The sequence below is a fragment of the Balaenoptera borealis genome (genome assembly GCF_965194805.1).
Source record: "Balaenoptera borealis genome assembly, chromosome: 2".
In the NCBI taxonomy this organism is placed as follows: domain Eukaryota; kingdom Metazoa; phylum Chordata; class Mammalia; order Artiodactyla; family Balaenopteridae; genus Balaenoptera; species Balaenoptera borealis.
In genome coordinates this window covers 43,496,073-43,517,626 of record NC_138867.1, presented here as the reverse complement: position 1 = coordinate 43,517,626, position 21,554 = coordinate 43,496,073, and the positions used below count along the sequence as shown (strand labels likewise).

Sequence of the window (21,554 nt, the reverse complement as noted above, 5' to 3'; positions counted from 1 at the left end):
GACCAAGGACCTCAGTCTTCTCTTTAAATTCAGCCCATTCAAAACTTTTAGTATATAACCACGAGCTTTTACTTTTTTTTTTTTTTTTTTTTACAAAGGTTACTTTTCTGTAAGCATTGTAGACATTTATGATCTAGTAAGAATTGAACTAAAAAAAAATAAGTGCTTATAAAACTACTTCTAGCAGTCAAAGAATTAATCACTGAAAATTAGATATTAGAGCAGGATTTAAAGAAATGAAATCAAACCAATACAATAAATCACATTCCTTAAATTATGCTATTGAATTAGAGATTGAAGTATCTGCTTTATAGTCCCATGATAAAGCACTATGCTACACACTTTATTATCTCTGTTTTATTTGAGCTGGCCTAGAAAAAGCAGAGAGAAGGGAAAAAATTAAGCCACTTGCTCATAAAGCAGGTGTCAAAAGACAACAGATTCTCTTTAGAGAGACAAGAGGGGAGAAGTCAGTTCTATGGGACAAACATTTAGTTGTAATCTCTTATTTTAATCTTGTAGAGAATGTCTGAATGTATCCAGATCTCATTTGCTGTCTGTAGAATTGGCATTTACACGGTAAGCAATGTATATTTTTTCGGTACCAAGTATCATGAAAATATAAATGAAGGACCGAGCCCTGGAGAGTGTATGGAGCTATGGGAATTGTCCTCCTCTGCTGGTGGGAGTGTACATTTATACAGCCACTTTGGAAAACAATAAAGTTGAGTACCAGAAAGTTCTATGACCCGAGCAAATCTACTCCTAGGTGTGTACTTCAGAGAAATTGTTGTGTAATTATAAGAAGACCTGTGCAGGGAAAGTTCCAGCAGAAGTATTCATAAAAGGAAAATATTAGAAATAATGTAAATGTCCATCAGTAATAGATTGGATTAATAAATTGTGGCATTTTAATTAATTTCATAGGCTACCATACAGCAGCAAACATTATAAACTAAAAGTAATCTATATGAACTACAGCTATAATACACAGTGGTTACATTTTACAAATATAATGTTGATTAAAGAACAAATCACAGGAAAATACATGCAGTATGATTTGATTTCTACAAAGTTTGAAAACGGCAACACTAGCAATACATTGTTTTAAGGTTACATAAGTAGACAGATAAATTATAAAGAAATGTAAAAATTCAGATGTCGTTACCTCTAGGGCAGCAGTTCTCTACGGGGGACGATTTTGCCCTCCAGGGGCTATGTGGCAATGGCTGGAGACGTTTCTGGTTGCTTCTCCTGAGGGTGGTGGTGGCATGCTACTGGCGTCCACTGGGCGGAGGCCAGGGTGTTGCTAAACATCCAGCAATAAATACACTGGGTAAGCACTTAGTAGTTATCTGGCCCAGAATGTCAGCAGGGCTGAGGCTGAGAAATTCTGCTCTAGGAAAGTGGAGGCGAGGAAAAGGCTTTAAAAGTTTTAGTGATGTTCTGCTTCTTAACTTGAATGGTGGGCACATGGTGTTGGCTTTATAGTTACTCTTTAAACAACATATTTGCTTCATATACTTTTTTGTATGTATGATATACTTCACAACACAAAAATATAGAAAATATTAGTGTGTTTTGGAATTTTTTTTTTTTTTTTACAGGAGTCTGTCAGTTGACTCCAGTGCCATGAGCCAGCCCATTTCGTAATTCAGAAATATAGGGGTGTGTCTATGTAGATGACCATTAAGGAACTTTTCTAATGTAAAGACTCAGTGACAAAGTATCTTGACTTTTTCCCTTTGAAGGCCTAGGGAGGGGATTCTGAGAGTGAACAGGAAATGGAATGATGTTTACTTTTGAAGACCAAATTATTTTCTGTGGAAGGGTTTAAAAAGACTTAAGGTGATTTTGTTTCTCATTCACCTTGCACAGAGGAGTGTGAATATGTGTGCACAAGAAGTTTAAGGAAATTGTTTAGAATGAATGGAGCAAGAGCTCTGAGTAACGGATATGACCACAGACTGCCTAGCTGTGCTTGTCCTTGTATCTTCCACAGCATCTGGCACACGGTAGGTGCTCAGTAGCCATCTGTTCAGTTACATTGGTGTGAACACCGTTTTCAGTTTTGCCTTAGTTTGAACTTAAAAAAAGCACATTTTCTTTATCCCTTTTCTCACTTGTGTTAGCTGCTTGTCTCAGCTGAGTATCTTTTTATGTATTTTAAGTTTTCCCTCAAGATGCTGGATTTTGTATATGATATTTGCCATCTCAAAACAAAATTGGGTGATATTTATCCCCAGTTAGATGAATAGATTACTTGGGGCTAGACATGTTTTCTGTTGTTTATCTGAAGTTACTTTGTTAGTATTTTTGTTGTTGTTGTTGATGGGGGAGGGTCCTCTGGGAAGCAGACGCCAAATTGGAATTAGGAGTGCCGGAGAAAAATTAGAGAAATGTCAGTGAAGGATGAGGAGGAGGGAACAGGAGGGAGTAGGGAGAGCCTTCAGACCATGCTGCGTGTCCGAGTCCTGTGGAAGGAGAGCGGGAAGGAGGACGACCAGGGTGGAGGAGCTTTACACTGCAGTGCGGTTCCGTGGAAGTCTTGCTTGGGCTGGCGGGACCTCCTTGAGCAAAGCTGCCCGTTTGAGGGGTCCCGTGATGCTCAGGAAAGGCCCGACTCCAGGACCTCCGAGTGCCCGGGCCCTGGCTGGCAGCAGCCCAGCAGAAGTACCGCCTCAGCACGAACGCCTGCAGCTGTGGCCGCTCGAGGCTGTCGGCCGGCTGTGCTTCTCTAGACGGGAGATCTGAGTGTGGACACCACGGGGAGTCAGGACAACAGTGTATTTACCACTAGAACCTGAGAACACCGGGACTGTTGATGTCAGGGATGGTGCTTGGTCATCCTCGATTACCTAGCACTTAGCCTGCGCCTGGGATCGTGCAGGTGCTCGTCTCTGCTTCTTTAATGAAGAAGCTCTTGCTGTGGACTGATTCCAAGGCAGATGAAAATTGTCCCTAAAGGAGAGCACTGTGGAGAGATTTGTCCTCCTACCCGAATTCACGTGTCGAAGCCCTAACCCGCAGTGTGATGGTGTTTGGAGATGGGGCCTTTGGGAGGAAATTAGGTTTAGATACAGTCGTGAGGGGGTGGGGTCCTTGTGAGGCGATTAGCCCTTAGAAGAGACATCAGAGGGTTTGCTCTCTCTCTTTCCCTGTGCTGTGAATCAGGAAGGCAGCCTTCCATGAGCCAGGGAAAGAGCTCTTACCAGAATCCAACTGTGCTGGCACCCTGATCTCGGACTTCTAACTCTAAAACTGTGAGAAATATCTGTCGTTTAAGCCACCCATTCTATCATAATTTGTTATAGCAGCCCAAGCAGACTAAAACAGGGAGGGGAAAAAAAAAATCTTGTGAATTGTAAATAAAGAACATAAACACACATGAAAAACTTAGTAGTACCCGTCGAAAAGAAACGCTAAGTTTTAAGTAAAACAAAGTAGAGGAGGAAACTAAAGATTATGGGTGAATGTCTGAGATGATGGTGATAGGTAGTTGACATGACTTTTATTTCTATATGCCTCTAACATTGCTAAGAAGCAGCTGATTAAGCACTTAACTAAGGAGAGAAAAGCCGTACTTCTTACGTATTTGGGATCCGTAATCTGAAATGAGCCAAGACCAAAATGGAATGTATATAGGACAGACACGCTGAAAACTTCCAAAGTATAAAAGTAAATGTGTTGGGCTTCCCTGGTGGCGCAGTGGTTAAGAATCCGCCTGCCAACGCAGGGGACACGGCTTCGAGCCCTGGTCTGGGAAGATTCCACATGCCACGGAGCAACTAAGCCCGTGCGCCACAACTACTGAGCCTGTGCTGTAGAGCCCACGAGCCACAACTACTGAGCCCGCGTGCCTTAACTGCTGAAGCCTGCACACCTAGAGCCCATGCTCCCCAACAAGAGAAGCCGCCACAATGAGAAGCCTGCGCACCGCAACAAAGAGTAGCCCCTGCTCGCCGCAACTAGAGAAAAGCCTGCTCGCAGCAACAAAGACCCAACACAGCCAAAAATAAATAAATAAAATAAAGAAATTTATTAAAAAAAAAAAAAAGTAAATGTGTTGTATGCAGATGAGTGCATACTGAACCTTAAATATTAAACAGTTTAATAAAAACCATTACTCAGAGAAAACAAAGGCTGTCCTTTGCATGACATCTACTTTTCTTTCCAGTGTTTGGAGGGGACAGAGCTTTCTCTAGACATCGAAAGGAAATGATGCTTGTTTAGAGTGCCTTAACTCAGGAAGCTGAAGAAAACAAATCCTACCTCAGTTTTCTAGGCAGGGATCTCAAGGCGTGGGTAGAGAAACTTACGCACTATCAGTGATGGAGTGATAGCCGCTCCCGAACCCAAATGCTAGGACAAATTGAAACAGAGCAAAACAGAAAAAGGTCTTTAGATGAAGCATCTGCTCTGAGGAGATAACTCCCTTTCCTGTGCCATGTAGCACAGGACAGAGTGTGTGTTCTCTCAAATGTGATACCGTGACGTCTTACAAAGAGGTAATTTAGTTTTTGAAACAAAAGAAGACCTGTTATGTGAATCTAGACTATTTTGGGTATTAAACAACATTCACTGGGTTCTGGTCGGGAAGAAGAAGGGGAAGTAAGTCCAGGCCAAGAGTTTACATCACAATTGTGGGTCTATGGTTTTTTTGAAATTCGAGCAATGGCAACAGGCCATACTTGAGAAAGTGATCTTGAAATGAACCTTTGGCAGTCAGGTGTGGATTAACTCTGGGCTAGAGGGCATGCCTAGGGCATAGTTTAGGACTTCCCTTTGGAATGTCAGGGTAAATGCCCTCAAAGGGACTTGCAGTTGTTCCCAGATGTCTCTGAGTTGGGAACTGTTACTGTTATCAGAGCCAGAGCACTGTGGTGGACAACCAGCTGGTGGTGGCTAGAAGCGGGGTGAGGGTTGGAGTGATCATTTGAGCATCTGGCCACCTTCCTTTTTGGAGTGCGAACCCCCTTGGTCAAAACTGAAAGCTCGGAGGCTGAGATGAATGAAGCCAGGCCAGTTAATCTTGCCTCCTCCAGGATGGTACTGTTTGAAGCACATGGACCCTATGGGCTGATTGTTGCCTCTCCGTACCCAACCCCTGCGTGAACTAAAATTCGATCTAGTGATGAATGAGATTTGAACTAAATAATAGCAGTAAAATATTGTGTGTGGCTAGTGATTTTGGTTAATAATAAGAGCTTTAAATACTCTTTAAATTCTTCTTTTGACTTTGCAGAAAAATGCTGTTTTACTAGCAGAGAAAACATACATCCTTTAGAACAATAACAGCGTTTGTGAAAATGGCATGTAGATTCATCCTGAGATATAGATGCATTCAGTAGTGGGTAGTGATTATCCTTTTACCTAGCTGTAACATTTGCTTGTACCTGCCACACAATGCTCATATTCAACTTCTGTGACGTTTTTTTTTTAAGGAGGGGGCAGGGAGGGCTACCTATTAGAATAAATGGCACAACAGTTATATATCATTATTAATAATACTATTAGTAATATTGTATATTATTAAAACTTATTTTAATCTAGCTCTCTAAGTCTGAACAAATCCTGCCCTACACTTTGAGTTTTTACAACATATAGTGCTACTTGTAAGGACACTCTATTTGTTTCCTTTTGCTGCTGAGACAAATTACCACAAATTTAGTAGCTTAAAGCAACATGTATTTATTCTCTTATCATTCTGAAGGTCAGAAGTCTGAAGTGGGTCTCGCTGGGCTAAAACCAAGATGTTGGCGGGGCTGCGTTCTTTCTGGAGGCTCTAGAGGACAGTCTGATCCTTACCTTTGGCGGCTGCCTGTATTCCTTTGCTCTTGGCCCCCTTCTAGCAGTGGCATCACTTCAGCTTCTCCATTTGTCACATCTCTGTTTCTGTCATCACATCTTCTCTAACACGTCTAATAATCCTCTCTCTCTCTTTATAAGGACACTAGTACTTAAACTGGGCACACCTGGATAATCCAGGCCACCCTTCCCATTCCCATCTCAAGATCCTTAACTTAATCAAACCTATGAGGCCTCCTTTTTGCCACGTAAGGGAACATAGTCATGGGTTTTGAGGATTAGGGCATGGACATCTCATGCAGGAGGGGAAGGGAAGCAGCGTGCTGTGTACCACAGGCACGAAAGAAGAAAGTATAGAGGACGCAGTAAAATCTGTCATCATTCCTGGAGGGAAAGGAAATCAAGGTAGACAAGTCCTGATGCCGGGTTTAGGATGTTATTGTCAGTAAAACACCAAGGTTAAATATGTGTCAGACAGACTGGCAGTCCCGCCTATGGGCTCTGCAAGTCTTTGCTCTGGGAACAAACTAAAGAGCAGCTTTAATACCTGACCATGTGGAGAGGAGTGGTGTTGACTGTCCCTGTTTTTCGTGCTCCTTGAAGGCTCCAGCTTAAATATTTATTGTAAATTGTGTGGGATGCTGAGATGTCTGCAGTCCTAATACAGAAATGAAAAGCTCCAAGACAAAGGGAGGCACACGTTAATTGAAGAAATTCAGCATAATTGGAGACCTTAATGGAACGCAAATGAATTAAGTTATTGGTTTGGCTGTTTTAGTGAAGATCAAAATAACAGTGGCTTAAGCAGAGTTAAGTTTCTGTTTCATATCAGATTCTAAGCTGGTAGTCAGTTTGGAATCTAGCCCTTTGCTCCATGAGTCCTTTAGGGACTCGGGCTCCTTCTAGCATGTTCTTCCATTGCCGAGTTTATTCTGCTCCTGTGCAGGTTGAAGACAGCTCACCACTCCCGTGTCTGTCTGTTAGTCGTTCGGGAAAGAGGAACGGAGGTCAAGCAGTTCCCTTTCTGGGTATGACCTGGAAGTTCTACACACTTCCCCTCACCTCCCACGTCCCGGAAGTTGAGTCACATGACTGTGTCACTGCAGGAGAGGCTTGGACATGGGGGCTCTGGTGAGGAGCTAAGACTCTGGGGGTTCTGTTCCTAACGGGGAGAAGAGAATGGACATTGGGGGACAGTTTGCTGTCTCATGAGGAAATAAGCTAAGGCAAATTGATCTGCGCCTCGGCTTCAGACAGGGCGGTACACCCTGAGGAAGGTGTGGAGGAGAGTCTGCATTGCCGGTAGCCATTGCCAGTGCACACGGTGAATGAGCACCTAGTGGGGCAACAAGAGTGATCTTGTGTTTGTGACAAGTCCGCCTTCTGGTTGGATGGATAACTGAAGCTTTATGGGCCGAGATCAAGTCTAGTATTTTATTTACAAATATCAGCATATTATATGTACTTTCGTGCACAGACACATGTGGTTAGTGTACATTTGTATTTTGACAGTTTTACTTTGAAGGGTGTAAGTGGAAGGTTATATGCTTTATAACCTAGGAGGTGAGAGTTGATGATTGCTTGCTTTCTTTAGTAAACAAAATAATGTGCTCAAGTAGAGCAAGAATGTCTGGCTAATGTTGCTAACTTTCCTGGCAGGGGGATTTAGTTTGAGGTTTAATGAACTTGTTGAGAGCCACAAATATCCATCCTACTCTCTGTTTATACAGTAAGAGAGTTACACCATGAAATGTGTGAGATTGACAGGAATGCCTTGCTTTTTTTTTTTTTTTTTTTTTTTTAGTCATCTTTTGAAATTGGAGCCCATATAAGAACAAGATAAAATCTGTTTGGTTTAGGTGTTTTATTCTGGGGAATGTAGAATGTATCCTTTCCTCTCACCATCAAGGCTTGTCTGCTGCAGACCTTTGTGACTCCAGCACAGCTCCACTCGGGTGGCCCTTCACGCTGAGTCTGACCCAGACTGACCCCGCTCTCTTTCCACCCCAAACCCGCTCATGGCCCTTGCTTCCTTTCTCCGTGACTGGCGCAGCAGCCCATCCAGCGGCCGCGCCAGGAGCTGAACTCAGTCCTCAACTCTCCTTGGCCTCATCACCTTATCGGTCCCCGGGGTTGGACCTCTCCCATCCTAGTCATCTCTCCTCTTTGCTGCCATTACCCAGGTTCTAGCACCACCATTTTTTGCCTGGAAAACCCTAACGGTCTCCTCCTAGCTGGTCATCCCTTTCCAATCTTGCCCCCTCTCAGTCCACTTCTCCCTTCTGTAATCAGCATAACTGTGAAATGCATATCTGCTTATGCTGTAAACGTCTCAGTAGCCTCGCATTGCTCTTAAGTTAAAGCCCAGAATCCTTAACAAAGTTTATAAGGTGCCCTGCATGGGTTGGCCCTGCTTGTCCATTTAGCCTTCTCTCTCTAGCTCCTCTTCCACCTCCAGCATTGTGTATTCCAGGCATACTCATCTGTCTTCAGCCCTTGGTCTGTTCTCTTTTGTACTTCCAGCACTTTGTACGTGCTATCCTCTCATCCTGGAATGGTGAGCTGTCACCTCTTCTGGGAAGCCCTCCATGACCTCCAATACCTGGATTAAATGCTCTTTCTAAGGTGTCCCTTTCTTTGCACTCTAGAGTCTTTCACCAGCCAAAGTACCTGTATTTCACAGTCTTGGAATTTCCTGTTAATTTCCCTCTAATTGTAAGCTCACCGAGGGCGATGACCCTGGTCATTCTGTTTCTCCCTTTACCCCCAGCATCTGATGACTCTTTACCACCAACATCATTATTTATCACCACTGACATTTACTGAGCACTTACTAAGTGTGCTAAGGCCTTTATAGGTGAAATCATTTAATTCTCTACAATCTTGTGAAGAAGGCGCTATTATTATCCTCATTTGATAGAGAGACAACAGGGGCATAGTGTGCTTAAATGTATTTTCCACATGGTGGAGACAGGATTTGGAGCTAGAATTTGAGTGGATTTATGCTGAATTCTAAACCCTTACCCAACACACTTTACTACCCTCCAGGCAGTAGATGTTCAATATGACTTTGTTGAATTTAGAGTAGTTTCTTAATATTTTCTTTTCTTTTTTTTTTTGTCTTTTATTCAAAGACATTTCTGAAAGGGCCAGGCCAGTTATTTTGCAGAACGTGTTTCAGTTTAGACCTGTGTAACTGTTCCATCATTATTAGACTCATGTTAAAAAATTTTGGCAGGAATATTATGGAGGTGACATCGTATCCTCATTGCATCTTATTAGGGGTACATGAGGCCAATTTATCTTATCATTGGTGATTGATATATTTTTTAAAATTTATAATTAACCTAAATATGGGGCTGATATTTTCTGGCTTTACCCATAATTCACAGACTATACCCTATTTAGAGGCTATAGTATCCTTTATGCATTTATGACATAATCTATATTATATCTTTTCATTATAACTTTGTACCGTATTTTGAGGTCAGGCAAAGGACTATCTAAATTCAATATGGCTTGCTGAAGTTTCAGAAATTTTTTTTTTTGACTTGGGATATTTTGATCTAGATGGAGCCTTAGAGAGCGTTTTCCTTCATTTGGGTTACAGTGTTAATAAACAATATAGTCTATTCCAGGTTGTTCTCTTGGTTAGGCTGTTGTGCAGTTGAAAGCAGAGTCAAGAGTTCAGCTTTCAGGGTGTGCTCTGTTTGCTATAGATGCCCCTTCTCACTCTGCTAGCTGCCTTCACTTTCAAGGCTTAACGGTATGAAATAGTGGCTATAACTGCAAGTCTACTATCACGAGTGGAGAAGAAATTCTAATTATATATTCTCTGTTAACTCAGCTTTATTTATGAAGTATAATATTTCTCATTTCTTGACTGTAGATATCCTGATTTAAAAGGCAACACAAAAAAGAGGCAGTAGAAAATTGACTGGTTACATGGGGATCATTCTTTACAAAGGCCTTTTGGAAAGCTTCGTTTGGTTATTATCAATTGTAGCTGTGTGGTTAGGTGGAGGGGCTCTGTTCTTGATAAACGTGTAGAATCATTTAACTTAGGAACTTAGAATGTTTAATATTTCCCAATATAAATGACATGGTGGTCCTTAACAAGAGTGTGTCTGGTTGATGGAAATTTCCACCCTAGGAAATGCGTATTTTTATGTTGTCTCTTTTCACGGATGGTTGACTTTGTTTTTGTTTTTTTTTTTAAAGGTTTTTCTTCTTCTTCTTTTTTTAATATTTATTTATTTATTTGTCTGTGCCGGGTCTTAGTTGCGGCAGGCGGGATCTTAGTTCCGGCATGTGGGATCTAGTTTCCTGACCAGGGATGGAACCCGGGCCCACTGCATTGGGAGCACGGAGTCTTAACCATTGGACCACCAGGGAAGTCCTGACTTTGATTTCTTGACAAATGTTTAGTGTTTAGTCCTTAGGACTAGTACTTTTGTCTTGATAGGGAAAATAACTTGTTTTTGTCAAGGATTAAAAATTATTTTAGAATGCAGTCACTATCAAGGATATAGTTTACTTATATGCAATATAATTTGGGAACACAATTGTGTTTTAGATTTTAAGCAGAGCAAATAGATTAACATTATGTATATAGAGAAGAATATAATTGACCCTGGTGATCATTTGGTCTTTGCTTTGTAGAACTCAAGTTTATTTAAACATTGACTTAGAATATTATACAAAGTGAATCTGAATGAGAGGCTTTATGCTTATTGTATATTGGAGAATCAGTCTGTGTCCTCTGTATTCCTTTGAGTTTAGCTAGGGCTCTGGCGTGTAGTTGGTGCTCAATAACTATGCATTAACTGAATAGGTATATGGTTCTTTGGGTTGGGGAGAAGAGAGAGCTTTGTCCAGACTCCAGGAGGCTCAGGCAGCTCTGGCTATAGCACCAATCACACATTTCACAGATTGTGTACTCTGACTTGGAAGGTCCATGAAGGCAGGGAGTCTTACTTGTTTCGTTCACTGTTGTACCTCCAGTACCTAGATAAGTGCCTGACATGTGGCAGGCACTCAGAGAATATTTTTGGAGTGAATGAATGCATGAACAGAGCTCCAATCAGTGGGTTGGAATTGGTAATACCTGCCCCTGGGATACACAAAGACATTCTAAGAGGTATGCTAGCATTGAGATGATTGTTAAGGAAATCAGTGTCCATCTGTATAAATTCTTCTATCACCCCCGCTTTCACAACTACCCTACTTCCAGTTAAGAGAGAAGCCACTGCTCTCACTTCTGAGTCTTTTCATGGTGCATTGGCCTCAGATATAAAAACCTGCAGGGCACAAAACAAAGGAAAAATTCAAAATATGGTGTTGAGGAAGTGAACAACTCTAATATGACCAGTTAAGTCATTTTCAGTTCTTCGCTTTCAACAAAATGGTAGGTAAATACACTCAAATTGTCAGCTGGTCACTAAAAATTACATTGATAAGTCACAGTATGATTCTGGGTTCTGACCAGTGGGCGAGGAAGCATGCATTCATCTTATTATTTTATACTCCATGATTAAAATACTGCCTTTTCCCTTTAGTCTTTATCTTTTAAAAATTGTGGTTCCTTTTTTTCTGTCATTGCTGTGGAGGTAGAAAAATTTTTTAACAAAATATGCTTCATTATATTTGAATGCTCTCTAGTCTTGTTTTATTTGTTAACAGTGACAATGGTAGGTTAACTGGGACATTTCAACTACCATTCTTCAGCTTTATCTGGTACAGGTTCAGAATGCAAACTACTAGTTATAGTTGGGTTATCACAAAATCGTTAATATTAGAATTTTTTTGTGCTTTTATTTTTTATAAATGCATAATTCACTTTAGCCTATGATTAATGTTTAAAAAAAAACCAAAAAAACACAGTGCTATGCCATTGGTCCTGTAATCTCTGCCTTAACATTTCCCCAGCAATTGTAGGCAACAGTGTGGAAAATTTGCTATATTGTTATCCTGTTTTTCCACCCCATCACATGAATTCAACCTAGAGGAAAAGATAAGCCAGAAGTTTTACTGCCCAATGACTCCCGTTATGTCCATTATGTTCCCAAATGCTACTTTCTGTTGCTGGTGCCGGGCAAGAGGAATTAAAGTGCCTGTTCATTTCGCTGAATTTCATCATCTAATTTCCTGTCTAAACTTTTGATTTGAAAGGATCACAAACTGAATTTTGCGTGTATGTGTTGGGGGAGGGGGAAGTAAGCTAATGTAGAACTTTGATAAAACTTTTAACAGATTTAGAATTTAAAAAATGTTCATTTTAATGAGCTCACATGAAGAGTACAAGAAGGGGCTCTCAGCTTTGCTGGCAGGAGGGAAAGATCAGTATACCATTATTTTACTTATTAGAGATAGGAGAAAATAATTGCTGTCATGGGAAGAAAGAACAAAACCTAGCAATCTAGACATGGAATATGAAATAGGAATATGGTTATTAACGAAGGAATGAAAATAGATTACTGGGGTTTGGTCATGTTTTAGGAAAGAGACAGTTTTTCGGTACTAGTCCTTTGAGAGTCTAAAAATCAATGCCATAAGGGCAGGCAGATTTGTGGATTGCAAAGGCAGGTTCTGATTTAGGCCCTGCTGTTTACTTGAATAATGTTGGGCAAAATATTTTATAATCTGGGCCTTGCTATTCTCTTCTGAAAATGATAAGTTTGAGTGAAATTCTCACTAAAAATCACCCCTAATTCTGCTTCTTGTGAATCCAGCCTCATTTGTAAAGCAGCATCAAAACCAGAAGCTTAGATGGTGGCTTAAATCTTAGGGAAAAAAAAAAAAAAAGGTTGTTGAAGAGAGGCAGGAATATCCATTTAAATTTAGGATTGTGTGTGGGAGATGGATGTTTTATGTATAGAAAGGTTTGTTGGAAAATAGATTTCTTAAATGAAAGAGGTTGAGATAGCAGATCCTGAAACGAAATGGCCCTTAACATGCATGTAAGCTTTCATCTCAGAGTACACATTCTTCTATTGACTTAATGATTTTCAGGGGAGACCTTGTATTGAAAACATGCAATATCATGGATAAATGTAGCACATTAAGTATTAATTTAGTTTATTACACTATTAATTTAAACATAGCACATTAACCTCTGGGACACATTAATGTGAAACCTCAATTTGATTGGGAATCCAATTAACTAGAGTCTCATTGGAATTTTTGCTTCTTCATTCCTAGATGATAAAAGCAAATGACTTCCTGTTTTCCCTAAAAAGAGGTGGTAGTAATGGTGTGTGTGTGTGTGTATGTGTGTGTGTGTATAAGAGAGAGAAGGGGGGGGGTCCAGCTTTTTAACCTGTGTAACAGGTAAATATGGGATATTCACTTACCTGTCCTGAACCTGTTTTGTGCTATGTAAAAGAGAACTAGAGTGGATATTCTCTAAGGATATTTTCAGTGCATATGCTGTATGATTACAAATGTAATAAATTAAAACCCAGTGTATTGAAGTTCTTTGGTTTTTTTGCATATTTAGTACCAATATTTCCATAACCAACATAGGACCAGTTCAATTTGACAAATATCTATTGAGTATCTACTGTATGTCAATTAAAGTGCTAGACTCTAGAGGTAAGACAGCATCCTGACCCTTTGAGGGAACTACTGATATTGGAGGATGGAGGGAATGAAAAGTGCCCACTGAAATGAGAAGGTAGATTGAGACCGAAAAACTAGGCAGCTCCATATAATCAATGGCTCAGTTTCTTATAGGATAACTTACAGGGCGGGGTTTGGATCAGGTGGGCAGTGATTGGAGGCATTCGCAGCTGCACTCTGCACCGCCGAGGGGGCACTGGGACAATTTTAAAGTTAACCCAGGGTATGGGGGTACGTGCTAGGAAACTGGAAGTGCATCCCTAAGTCAAGGTGTATGAATGTGTAAACTAGTCTTGTGGGTGCTGAGAGTATGTCAGTGAAGGTCTTCATCATTGTTTGGGGACTAACAGAGCATAGAGGCCACTTGGTCGTAATGTTTATTAAACAGTATCTATTAACTATAAAGCCCTTGACAACAGAGAAGTGATTTACCTCAGGGTACAGCCCTAGGTAGGGTCAGTGGAAGGACAGGAGGAAGTGTATGGGTCCTAGACGGTGTCAGTTGTGCTAACAGCCATACAACTGATTATTCTGGAAGGCCCTTCTGGGTTAGCTTGATAAATTTGAACATGGTGGGACATCTTATCAAATCTAACTTGTTAAATCATGTGGTCCAACTGGATTGTGAACCATAAACACCAGGCATTTTGAAATAACAATGAGGTCTATTAATGGGTGTAGTTGGCAAGAAGCAAGTGTTACCTCCCACACGTCATCACGGTCCAGGCATTCTCCCACAGGATGGATGTGACTGGCAATGCTGTGTTGTTAATGACCCAGTGACACCGTGATGCGCTCCTGTTGGGTCCATAGGGAAGTCATGTTGGAGTTACCTTCTGACCTGGGAAACACTGTTTTCCCTCTGCAGCCCCTCACTCCCAGCACATGAGAGCAGGTCTTGCTTCCTATGGCCTGTCACCCTCCAGGAGGTGAGATGAGAAGCAGGCGAAACTTTTTTCTTTGGCTCATACTGCTAAGGCCTATGCAGAGAAACCCAGGGTTTACTCATTAACTAGGCTGCTTTCCAAGTACTGGGCTTGGGTGATTTGGGGGAATTGGGGAGTGTCATTAATTGATGACTCGGATTGGGATACATTGAAAAGTGATGATTATATGATTGGGGGCACATTTCTTCATCTCTCCTGAGCTTGGCATCCCCATTTGTAAAACAAGGGGTTTGACCATGGCACCTGCAAGTTTCGTCCAACTCTATGATTCTGTGTCCAGAAGGATGACCCTTGAGTCATTGTCAGAGTCTCAGGTTTGACAACAACCTGAGTTTCATCCTGTTTAGAGCACCCTGCCCCTCTAAGACAGGGAAAATACTCTGTGCATTTTATAAGGAGTTTTCTCAAATATGGGTTGAAATCAGGAGGATTTTTATTTCTTAAGTAGTAAGTCAGCTTAACCAGAGCCCTGTTGTTCTTTTGTCATTTGTGTCTACTTCGAGACTTGTTTGAGTCTTTAATTAGTTCCTGGGCTTCCAAAGGTGAGAGACCAGACTCAGAAGAAGCAGATAGTACCTTTACACATCTCTAAAGAAAACAATTTGGAGTTCTGGAATTCATTGTAATGAATCTGATGTCAAAGAGGGAGTGGTAGTTTGGTATCTGTGTAGTTATGACCATGAAGATAAAACTGCATGGGTTGTGAGAGCGCCAGCTATCCTGAGATAAGGATGGGACCATGGGAATTGGGGTTGGAGGAACCACACTTGCTCTTCTTCCCTTTCTGTGTAGAGAAACGTGGTTTGTCTTGTACCTCTGGGCAGCTCTGGGTGGGGGTGGGAAGAGTGTAGGGAGAAGAGTGCAGAACACAGGGTGCACATTCAGAAGGGGCGACATTAAGGGTGGCCATACCGGGCATCTCGCGGTGGGATGGCTGAGGGAGTGCGTTAGGCCTTTCCTCCCCTCCAGGTCTTGAGCAAAGGTTTGTGTCAAACTTGAAAGCTAACACATGTTGGTTCATTTGGGGAAATGATTTCAGACTGCAGAATAAATTCTAGCACTTGTCACAGTTTTGTGTGTCTGTAGTAACTGAGTCACTTGTACCAGTCAAGGGGGTGGAAACTCTAAGGGTGTTCTGGGTAGACAGCCTTTTCTGTGATTTTTTTTTTTTTTTTCTGGTTAATGTTTGGTATCTGCATTACAGTCTGGTTGCTGGCCTGGAGTGAGAAAGCATTTTGCTAACTAAAAGTAATGTTGTAATTATGATGTTGTTAAGAACATATTATAATGTTATACACTACTGATTGTTCTGTTTGTCAGAGAGCAGATTACTCGGTTATTCTATATGTTTGTTTTTTCTCTGAGATAAGATTTATTGTAGTCATTTGCCTCCCTTGCAGTGTATAAGATACAGTTGATTTTTGAATGTCTGGCTATGTATAACCTCTTAACTATGAAAGCCTGTTAAGATCCTGGGCCGTTTAGATTTAGATTAGGTCTCAGTCACCTCTAACCTATGTTTAGATTTCCCTTTCAGTCCATTTCAGAGAATTTCAACTAATATCAGTGTTGGGAAGGAGGAGATGTGTAGGGTAAGTGAATCAACAGAAATATTGAGTTGCTGCAAAATCACATTTTTAATCCTGGAAAGAAATGATTTAGGATGATCAGTAGTTTTTTAGTTTACTTAGGTATCTATGCCTCTTGCATGAATAATCAGGAATTGATAACAGAACTGTTTGACAGGAGCCAACCCCAAGGTTAAGAGTGTGTGTGTATGTGCATGTGCGTGTGTGTGTGTATGTGCATGTGCGTGTGTGTGCGTGTGTGTGTGTTGGCGGTGGTGGTAGGGGAGTGTGGCCCTGCCTGTTCAGATGTGTGAGTACTCACTGGGTCGCGCCAGGCTTTCTGCTCCTTGTTTAGATTCGTGATGGGTGTGGGGGTTGGCTCTGAGCCAGCCCAGTTGCACTCTGTTAGGCTTCCTCTGTATGATCGCCCCATCCCTTGTAGGCCACCCTGGCCTGAACTCACAGCTGAGAGCAGAGCTTGGCAGGAGTCGGGGACTGTGTCTCCACTGGAAATTGAGGGTTGAGGTCGCTGCCTGGCCTGAGTATAGTATTGCCATTCCCCTTTGGACTGGTCTGTATGGTTCTTTATGTCTCAAAAGATGTGTGCCCTGCGGAGTCCGTGACAGCTACCTCTGGCCTCATGGCTTTCCCATCCTACCGCTGTGCCGCCCTCTACCCACCTCATCTTGGCCCAAGGGGGCTCTGGGTGGGTCCTTTGGGCCTGCGGTCCTGATGCTTCTCAGCAGCTCTGGCTTGATCACTGACTCTTAGGGTGAACCTGGGCTTTGCATCTCAAGCCCCCTGTCCCTCCACTCCACTTCTGATCTGAGTGGCTTTCCTTTGTTCCAGAGGATCTTGAGCTGCCTTGGAGACTCTGGCCCAAGCCAGAGTTCAAGTGCCGTGGGAGTTTGTGTATTCTGGAGCTATTCTGGGAATAGTGTGGGAATTATGTTTGGATTTAGGATCAGTTTGTGATCCAGGACTTCCAAGAGAAGGTAGATGCTCCTAGAGCATACCTCTTTAAAAATTTGTAATTATTCTTTTCCCAACATCCCAATTTTCTCTTTAATTGTAAGCGGCTTCAGATCCTTTTTGTTTTAAATGGGTCTAGCTAGAAATAATACATGAATATAAGATAAAAGTTTGATGCCCCTCTGTGAGTATCCATCTGCGGTAGGAGGATGGGTTGATTTCTGAAGTGCGTTAAGCACCAGCAGCCTGTGGTTCTGACATTCTGGCTGACTTAGCTGATGTCTACAAACAGTTCCCCTACCTCCACAGAAGTATGTTTTGCAAATACAAGGTGTTATTATTCTGGCAGCAAATAATGTAAGTCAATACTCCTGAGTTTATATACAGCTCTGAAAAGAAACCAATGGGAGAGAAGAAACCAACAATTGTGGTCTGAAAACAAGTACCTATCCTTGTTTTGCTGGAGGCCCTTACTTTATGTGGGCTTAGAAAGGGGGCAGGTTTTTACAAACAGGAAACCAGTAGCCTCTTCACTGCCAAGCAACCAGATACTTGGGTTATTTCTTACCAAAAATTTTTATATTTCTTTTTAATTTTGAAATTAAATACATGATTATTACAAATATGAATCAGACAGCTTAGCTGCTTATTTATGTTGAAGTTGGCTCCACACGGTCACTGGTCCTGACCCTGGCTCATGGCCCCTTAGATCCAAAGCCTACAAGGATGATTTTAGTGCCCAAATAAGAATTCCTAACAGAGAGGAATTTGGCCCAGTTATTTTCTAGCTCAGGTCACAAGTCGGGTGTTGGCTGAGTCCCTCCTGGGTGAAGGACTTGCCTGTGGATCAGTCTGCTGGGCCTTGGTTTGGGGTGGGATTGCACTTATGGGGTTATGGACAGGATAGGCAGTAACTCATTTCTAATATAAACATCTATGATTAGTTCTGTAATATAAGTTCCTAGATGTGAAATTACTGAGTCAAAGGTATGGACCATTTGAAGGTTTTTTTCCTCCCCAGGAAAAAAATTTAATTTGCACTTTTACTAGTGAGTTGAATTTTTCCATGCATTTATAGGGTGATTAGCATATTTTAAACTCTTTACATCACCTTTTGTTCCTGTCACATTTCTTTTTAACATCTGTTAAAAGATAAACTGAGGCACATTAAAAACTTGAAGAGTTTATTTGAGCGCTTACTGATTTGAATTGGGCAGCACCAAACCAGAAGTGGTTAGGAGCTCTCCACCAACAGGGACTGGGGGAAGGCTTTTATCCAAAAGAGGCAGAAGCAAAACAAGGAAATGATTTGATTGGCTATAGTTTAAGTGGTTACATTTTTTCGGAAAACCTGGTTGACTGATTATGATCAGCTGACCTTAGGTTTTGATTTTGAAGCATTTCAGGCTTAGGTTTGCTTATGGAGGCTACTCAGGCATTTAAGCCACCTCAGTCTAATGGCTCCCTTGTTTAAGTAATTCAACACTTCCCTTGTCAGCCATTAAAACAAAGAGTAAGTGCAAGAATAAGAAAAATGATTTGGATTAGAGTTTGGAAAATTATCTAAAGTAATTATATATGGGTCCATGTCAGTAGCTAGTCTTTTCCTGGGAACATAAATTCCTAGAATTGAAGATTCGAGTAGTGAAAACAAGGTTACAAGGTCCTGCCCATAATTGGCTCAAGATCATGGTTCACTTTTCTTTCCAGATCCTGTCTCTAAACGGACATGATAGAAACACATGCAAATCATGACAGGGCTGGGGTGAGGATTTTGAAAGGCAGGCAAAGAGTTGTGCAAGACTGGAGAGGAACTTGAATGTTGCTAGTGTTCAGAATAGAAAGAAGAGCACAACGTGCTCTAATGCAAAAAGCATCCTGTACTAAGATGATTTGCAAATGACAAGTTCCTATTACATTTTGCAGAAACAATCAATTTTGTGACAACACTTAAGTCACCCCGTCTGACCCCCAACCCCTGCCATCTTGATCTTTTCCAGATGAGGAAAGCAAGGCCATGCAGGCCAAGTAACTTAAGGACATACGTATCTGTTCACATGTCTCCATCCTCAGGACGAACTACTAAGTACCTACTATGTGTCAAACACCAAGCTAGGCACTGTGGATCAGAAATATTTTGCAAGGACCTTTCATGCAAAACCATCATGAGGGTCTTTGTGATTTAGAACCATTGTACTAAAAGATGCTGTTACTTTTCTCCTGTCAAGTTCTTTGTAACTTATATGTTAAGATTAGTCAGAAACAAAAATACAGACTCCATACTATTGCTCTAATTGGACCTCAAACTCATTTAGTAGTAACAGAGCCCCTAGAAGTTATGACATTCTTTCTGTGACACTTCAGAATGTTGGGGGTGGGGGGAAGCTTCAAATAACTAATTATATAATCTTATATTAAATCAGATTCCTTATATAACAGAGGCTGGTGTAGACATGCTATACAGCAAGTACCTAAGGTTAAAAAAGGTAAGCACATCTTGAACAATCTTGTTAACTTTTCCCCTCTGCTAGTTGGCAAGGGATCTTCATGATCTGATTTTGGGTAGCAGAATACCTCTCTTCAAGACACAGAGCATCACTGTTCCCTGGGAACAGTGTTTGACAATCCCTAATTTAATCCACAGGAGACTTTAAAAAAAAAAAATTGGTAGAAAATTTGTACACGATTGTCTAGTTTTTCTGACTGTATTCCCCCCCACGCCCCGGCCCTTCCCCTAGTCTCCATCTCCCAATACTAGATTGACCTGTTTCTTAAGAAATGTGTTGGTGATCTTAAAAGACTATCAAAATTTGGGAAGTTCTTTTAGCTTAAAGATTTGCCAGAATTTGGGGGAAGTTCTTTTATCGTAGAAAAGTACTGATAATCTCACTGTTTGCTTAACCTTATACAATTACTTATAATGTGTCCTACTTTTAAACAAACTGATTCCTTATCTAAATTATATAATTAACTATAACTTTAACATCAGCCTACTTCAGTTTTCTCTTGTGGCTTGGCAAAGAACCTGCTTGTATTGAGTTGAATGAACTTAGATTTTCATCTGGTGATACTTTGTTTTTAATCAATCAGTTCTTAACCTTCTTAAGGACCCTCCCCACTGCCCCTCCTGGTGTTGATTATGTTGATTACGTGGGCACTGCTCTTGGTACCATGTGGGAGTGGGTGTGACCCAGCTCTCTCATCCATCATGTCACTCTGACCAATCCTGATTGACCCTCATCCCCTGACAGGGAGCCTGTCAGTGGCCAAACTGGTGGAGAAGGCTTAAACTTGGTTCAAAGGATGGTGTCTTTGTTGAAGCTTTGTTTACTAGAACCTCAGCAAGTTCAGGGAGCAAAATAGGTGAGTTTCTAAGCAGCAAAATGTATTCCTTCTGAAGAGCAACATAAAGCATCTAAAAACCTGGACTTTAGAACTTTCCTGATGCTCTTTTGCAACTGAAAGGGTTTGAAGAAATGAACTGTTTCTTTACACAAAGTGACTTAACTGATGCGAGTCTCTTCTGTAAAGAAAAATTTTCTTAACTACCAGACTAGTACATCTTTTGCCTGGAGTGGTGGCAGAAACCTTTTATTGAATGTTCAGAGCGCTTAGGAGTTTCTTAGCACGTTTGTCACCTGGTTAGTTTGGTTTCTGAGATCTGCCCGATGCCTCAGACAGTTGTGTCAGTTCCTCCAAGGGCTGTAGCTTCTCAGCACTAGCCTGCATTTTGATGATAATGTGGAGTACCATTTGTTTTGTTCCAATATGGAGAAATTCAGAGAATTATAAGTTACTATTCATCAGATAGTTGCATGGGCCAGCTCTTTGCATGCATACAATTACAAACCATCAGTGTGCACTTAAATGAAACAATGGGTAGAAGTTACCCTCTGCTGCTTCAGTGGTTGTCAGTGTTGACCTGCTGTTGGAATTGCACGAGTAGCTTTAAAAAAGGAGGGTGGCCAGATTCACCCGCAGAGATTCTGACATAATCAGTCTGCGGTGTGAGCGAGGCATTGGCGGGGGTAGGGGGGGGCATTTAAATGTTTCCCCAGATGATTCTAATGTGCAGACAAGCTTGAGAACCACTGCTTTAGAGTTGATTGTATTCTTAACTGGGGTCACTCTGGGTTTACCTTATTATGTTACAGGTGTTCTTAACCAGGAAAGCGTGGTAGACACGAAGGAACACGATAAAAAATCTCATTGTTGGAATTCCTATCCCTGGAGATTCTGAATCAGTGGGTCTGAGGTATTTAGGAAAAGCTTCTCAGGTGATCCTGAGAACATCCCTTTTAAGAGCCACAGTTGTAAGTATAAAATTTTAAAACTTTAGAAACATATTAGGGTGCACATAAGATGCCATAGAAATTTCAACCGTAAAGTTTATCCGAGGTCTGTCTCAGTTTTGTTTTGCCATCTCTGGGTGCTGCAGTGAAAACATCACAGACTTGTATTGATCAGTGTTAATAGTCCATTATTTTGGAGTTTGGCTTTCCTTAGTGTGATTATGTATGTGAAAAAGCATCCTCAGCAAAGCATGGGTTAATTAAGTGAAAATACTTAAATGTCTATCAGAAGCCTATCGATGTTTATCTTTTTTACTTCAGTTCAGAGCATGCTTAAGAGTCTTTTT

The 21,554-nt window shown here is 41.3% G+C and overlaps 1 protein-coding gene across 14 annotated transcripts in view; it reads left to right on the top strand.

Annotated features, from left to right (window-relative positions):
* ARL15 (ARF like GTPase 15) overlaps positions 1-21,554 on the top strand; it is a 538,502-nt gene that overhangs the window by 33,335 nt on the left and 483,613 nt on the right. For 12 of the 14 annotated variants that reach the window (XR_014241859.1, XR_014241860.1, XR_014241861.1 and 9 more), the window contains one exon: positions 523-579. The exons of the other annotated variants lie outside the window; for them this stretch is intronic. Coding sequence is in view for 9 of the 12 variants with exons in the window: in XM_082382492.1 (XP_082238618.1) it covers positions 523-579 (57 nt within the window). In the remaining 3 variants the exon portion in view is untranslated. The remainder of the gene's footprint in view (positions 1-522; positions 580-21,554) is intronic. 14 annotated transcript variants of the gene reach the window in all.